This window comes from Crinia signifera, chromosome 4 (genome assembly GCF_055691185.1).
Source record: "Crinia signifera chromosome 4, ASM5569118v1, whole genome shotgun sequence".
Taxonomy (NCBI): Eukaryota; Metazoa; Chordata; class Amphibia; order Anura; family Myobatrachidae; genus Crinia; species Crinia signifera.
The window spans coordinates 81,706,889-81,712,237 of NC_139220.1; the positions used below are offsets into that span (position 1 = coordinate 81,706,889).

At 40.8% G+C, this 5,349-nt stretch overlaps 1 protein-coding gene across 1 annotated transcript; it reads right to left on the reverse strand.

Moving 5' to 3' along the window:
• Positions 1–1,414: 1,414 nt before the first annotated feature.
• POU4F3 (POU class 4 homeobox 3) lies at positions 1,415–3,987 on the reverse strand. The gene is made up of 2 exons (XM_083181905.1): positions 3,714–3,987; positions 1,415–3,376 (listed from the first exon to the last, which is right to left on the reverse strand). The coding sequence occupies exons 1-2, from the start codon at positions 3,831–3,833 to the stop codon at positions 2,483–2,485; spliced, it is 1,014 nt and encodes a 337-aa protein (XP_083038031.1). The 5' UTR covers positions 3,834–3,987; the 3' UTR covers positions 1,415–2,482.
• Positions 3,988–5,349: the final 1,362 nt, after the last annotated feature.

Sequence of the window (5,349 nt, forward strand, 5' to 3'; positions counted from 1 at the left end):
ACTGTACTGTATATACCCTGAAATCCTGGCGGACACGGGTGAAGTCTCTTATGAAGCGTGGACTCTATGCCCTGCTATTTTATACCACTATACCCAATTAATATTGCATTAGGCTTATTTTAAATTTTCGAAACCCACAATATAATGTAATGGCATAAGGGCATTTATTATTAAAGCACATCTGATTGGAAAAAAAGAAAATCATTGGGGTGATTAAACACACTGTAGAAGCAGGCATATTATTATTACAAGACTAACTCAGAGGAGATCAGAATATTAAAATAATGAGTTGCCAACCTGATTTTATCGTCTTCTTAACTCTGAATAGACTCTTTCTCCGTGATGTGAGTTTTGATGTTTGACACTCATGGAAATGCTACAGTGAAATATTCAGAAGATGCTGGGGCTGTGAGCATTAATTTTTAATCTTAGAGAAGCTTCTGGGACTCATGAATAAAACGCCTAGTTTAGAACAGAGAATTACAAATGAACTTTTATCATCGCCATCTGATGAGGGTTTTGCACCTATACAAACTTTACAAATCGCATTCCTTCATACTGAATTGTCGAACTGGTGTATTTCCCGAGTTTAGAATTCGATTCCGTATCTGCACTGTTTTATAAACATGTGTTTATGTACATTTCATATGACAGCAAATCATAATAATTGTATTATTGTCATTTTTAACGTTTTACTTCGGCGGTACAGAAAAGGGCACAGTGGGGCAGATGTATTCAGCTTTAACAAGAGGTAAATGCAAATGTGAAAAGGAGAGATAAACGTCCAGCCAATCACCAGCTAACTTCCATGTTACAGGCTGTGTTTGAAAAAAGTCAGTAAGGAGCTGATTGGCTGGACGTTTATCTCTCCTTATCACAATTGCATTTATCTCTTGTTAATACATCTGCCCCTACATTCGGTATTTAATAAATGTACACCTTCAATAAAAAGGTGGCGCTAAAACATGACATTAGCCTGATGAATATTTATAGAATCAATAATATTTTAGACATTTTAAGTATTGGTATTATTTTCGGGATACTAATGATAACCGTTATCGCTGAGAGATTAGTAAAACTGGTTCCGCACCTATTTATTATAATACTTGCAAATATTTTTTTTTTTTTTAGTGTTTTATTGTCGGACATTTTTAGAAAATACTCAGCAATTATACATTTGAATTTGTCTTAATTGAACCAAAATAGTTACTAAAAATTATATATCATTCAAAAAAATTAATACTGTACTAACTACTAGAATTGATTTATCTATCTATCTATCTATCTATCATCTGTGCTATATTATCATCACTTCTATAATAAAATAATATAATATGCAAGTTACTATCAAAATGTAAGTGCACAAATCGATGCACATCACATCACACTTATAGAAAAAACGTAATAGAGTTCAAAAATAAAGTATTTATTGCAGATGTTGATTTGTGGGAATAAAACACTTTTTAAACCTCAGGTTGTATTCAAAGAACAAAAAAAAATATTCACACGCAAACACATGAACTTCACCAAATACAGTGACATAAAATATATGCATAAAGGACAAAAGTTTGGGGATATTAAGACGAAGAATTTACAAAAGGACCTGATTTTTTTTTCATGTGTGTATTATACAGAGTGAAGATAAAAGAAGGACGAAACGAATGAGTGTCAGAAGAGGCAGAAGGCAAACTGTTGCATATTGATCGTCACAGTCACTGTGCAGAATAACCACTAGTAATGTCGCAGAGAGCCTCTAACCGCAGTGTGTAGTACAGTCAGCTGTGAGGTGTCAGACAATTCTGTGTACAGCTCCCAATTTACAAATAAACTGGAGACTTGTTTAACTTCCATATGGTGTGAGCATCGCAGAAACAATCAAATGCTTTGCGGTTCTCATTTATTATTTATCACTTTTGCTGCCGGATAGAAAACAAAAGAACAAGAAAAATACCCAACTTCTACCTGTGCTTGTGCAAGTTCATTGCGTTAAAGTGACACTTACCATTTGCAGCTAAGATATGGGTGTAACTGCAAAGGGGGCAAATTCTAGTAAACTTAGATGCGACTAATTTAACACTGTCATGGGCCCAGTGAGGGGAATATCTATGTACAGGCATTGCAAACACTGTCATTTACCAAAGTGCTATCTGAGTTGATATACAGTAGTTATTGCAACGTAGTGGTAAGCACCAATACAGCCGGGACTGGGGACCCTGGTGTGGAAGTGGGAGGAAGGAGAAGTCAGATGATATTACTGCACCTAGCAGGAAAACCAGTTTCTTCAGGCACCATCATCCATAAACCGATTTATTCTATTTCTGGCTGGATCACACAGAGTTTAGATTAGGAAAACAAATAAGTCAATGGATGGCTTCTTGTGTGTATTTACTGCAAGTCCTCAGAAGTTCTCAATAAAGATCCCTGCTCTTTTGTATATTATATCTCTACTAAAAGTCCAAAAAGGGTCTGCAAGTCCCCACAGTTAATGGACTGCAGAGTATTTCATCCTTTTTTGTTTTTGTCTCTGATTGCAAAACCAGACTCGCACCACATTCTTTTTAAGGTCCAGTTTCTCAGCAATGGCTGCGATTTTTTCGGAAGACGGTCTGGGCTGGATGGAGAAGTAAGCTTCCAGCGACCTCTTCTCTGGCGCAGCGATAGACGTGCGTTTGCGCTTCCGCTCACTCCCATTAAACAGCTCGGGTTTTGTGTTCTTCTCCCTGTAGGCAGCCTCGGCTTCTTCTAGCCAAGCCTGGAGGACAGGTTTCAGGGCTATCATGTTGTTGTGGGACAGGGTGAGGGACTCAAACCTGCAGATGGTGCTCTGGCTCAGAGACCCAACACCTGGGATCTTCAGGTTGGCCAACGCTGCTCCAACATCCGCCTGGGTTACTCCAAGTTTTATCCTCCTCTGCTTGAACCTTTCCGCAAATGCCTCCAGCTCCCTTGGATCTGACTCCACATCGTTGATGCAGGACATCCCATTGTGAGCAGAGACAGAGTGAGGATGGCCCATTCCCATGGCCTGATGCAGGTGTCCCATGGCACTCAGGTGGTGTGGATGGATCTGAGAGGACATTACTGTGTGGTCAGCTGTCCCCATGCCACTTACAGTCAAAGTAGGTGAGATGTGGTCCAGCAGGTCCCCCTCCAGGCATTGGTGCACTGAGTGATGAGGGTGAGTGGTCAGCGTGGAGGGATGAGAGATGGGCACTGCAGAGGAGGTAGAAGTGCATGGGACACTGCTCATGGTATGGTAGGTTACGTCTGGTTTGAAATGATGGTTTTTTCCGTGTGAGACAATATCCACAGCCGCCAGAGCTTCAGCACGGGCCAGCAGACTCTCATCAAAGCCTCCAAATATATTGCCCTGGAGCTGCAAGCAAGAATGCGCATATTGGTGTCAGTGGGGAATACTGTCAAGTCAGGATTAAAAAACATTTTCAAGCACACAGATTCCTCCTCAAAGCTCAGGTCATAAAAATTAATATGAAGGCAGAAGCTTTGCTTGGATAGACATGTGGATCTGAGACAGGAGAGGGGGAGAGGTACTGAGGGAGAAAGAGAGAGAGAGAGAGAGAGAGAGAAAGAAAGAGAGAGAGAGAGAGAAAGGTTCAGAGATATGCAATTGTTCTGGTGCCATGAAATAAACATTAAGCAAGTGCCTGTCAAAGAATGTGCCTTAAAGCTGTAATTATGCCTGATGTACATACCTGAGGGGCTTGCAGGCAGACCCTGCGCATAGCCTCTGAGCTGGAGTGCAGGCTGGAATACTTGGGCTCTTGGAGGATTGGGTGCATGGAGAACGGCTGCTTACCGTTCATAGCCATCATCTCTGCTCACCTGGCAGGTAGGCAGCCCTGAGACAGATCCAGGGATGTCTCGGTGCCTTGCTACAGTTATAGTGAGCTATTTACAATGACACAGCTCCTCTCTCTCTCCCTCTCTCTCTCCCTCTCCCTCTCTCTCTCTCTCCCCACCTGCTTCTTCACTCATCTTACAGCCAGCGTGCCAAGAATAGGAGCAGCCAGTGTGCGCAGGCGTGCTGCCAGGCTTGGCTACAGTAAGTAGCCCGGTGAAGGGAGCACCTTGCGCTAGCAGAGATGCGCCTGTGACGCATGGGGTTATTATACAGTATGTATAGTATAGTAGACGCAAATCGCCTGTAATGTGCAGACACTGAGTGCAGCAATTGTGAGCCTGGGAGGTGGCCATTAATTACAGAACTATCATTTAAGATACTATATAGTATGGGATCCATTAGTAATTACAGATCATTCTGCGCTTTCGATTTTTACGTAAAAAGTGTCCAATGATCTAATATAGTACATTATAAACCGCATATTATATCGTGGCAGAAGAAACTGCGCTTTCAAAATTAAATTCCCTGCAAAATCATTGATTTCTAATTAATGCAAAATGGGAAGAGCGCAAATTATCTGATTCATGGCAGTATCTATCTATCTATCTATCTATCTATCCATCCATCCATCCTTCTATCTATCTATCTATCTATCTATCTATGTTTTTACATTATAAATTGATTTGACATTATAATAAGTGAGGAATAAGCTGGCGAGTTTGCTGCGCTGCTGTGGATCTTCCTGTGTATACACTTCAGGCAGTAATCTACTAGGGATCTATGTGTAAGAGATCTATTAATATATTTATGTATAAGAAGTTTGTTGATATATTTATTATGGGGCCCTTGTCCCCTATGTTACTGCTCAGACAGTAGCTGTCCGGTCTTCCTGTGGTGCTGAAGAGGTGACAGTATGAGATCGGGAAGTTACAGCTCTGCTTTAATTAGTCTTTTATTCCAGAGCCTGCACATGCAGCACATCATATGAATAATGACTCCCATCCACATTGCTGCATTAACCAACTGATTAAATCTGCTCCAATGCATTAACTAGTCTACCCTAGTTGGCCCAGGGGGCAACCAGACTGACCAACTAACTATTGGTAAAGCTTGCCAACTTAAGCTTATCTGTCAAACCATGTGACTAGTTGGCTGGTTGTAATGTAAATCTAGTATTGTACAGGAACAAATAACAATCAAACACTGGATAATGGAAAAAATCCTCAGACAAATCGGTGAAATCTGCTTGATTTAACCAATTTTTCTGAATGACCAATTTGTCCAATTTTCCAGCGTTTTCAAGCAAATGGCTTATTGTCATTTTGTCCTATACATTGCCAGATTGTTTTTTCAATCAGTCTACTAGTTAAATGGTTGCACAGATAATCTTAAATTGTACAGATGTGTCCGATTGTGCAGCACAGTCATAGTGGGTCACGTGCACACACGCTCCGACTATTCATTACAGTCAATGTGCCTACTAGTGG

Coding starts and splice junctions, on each gene's coding strand:
- POU4F3 (XM_083181905.1), bottom strand. CDS start 3,833: ATGATGGCTATGAACGGTAAGCAGCCGTTCTCCATGCACCCAATCCTC. Junction 3,377..3,713: donor TCTGCCTGCAAGCCCCTCAG/GTATGTACATCA, acceptor TCTTGCTTGCAG/CTCCAGGGCAATATATTTGG.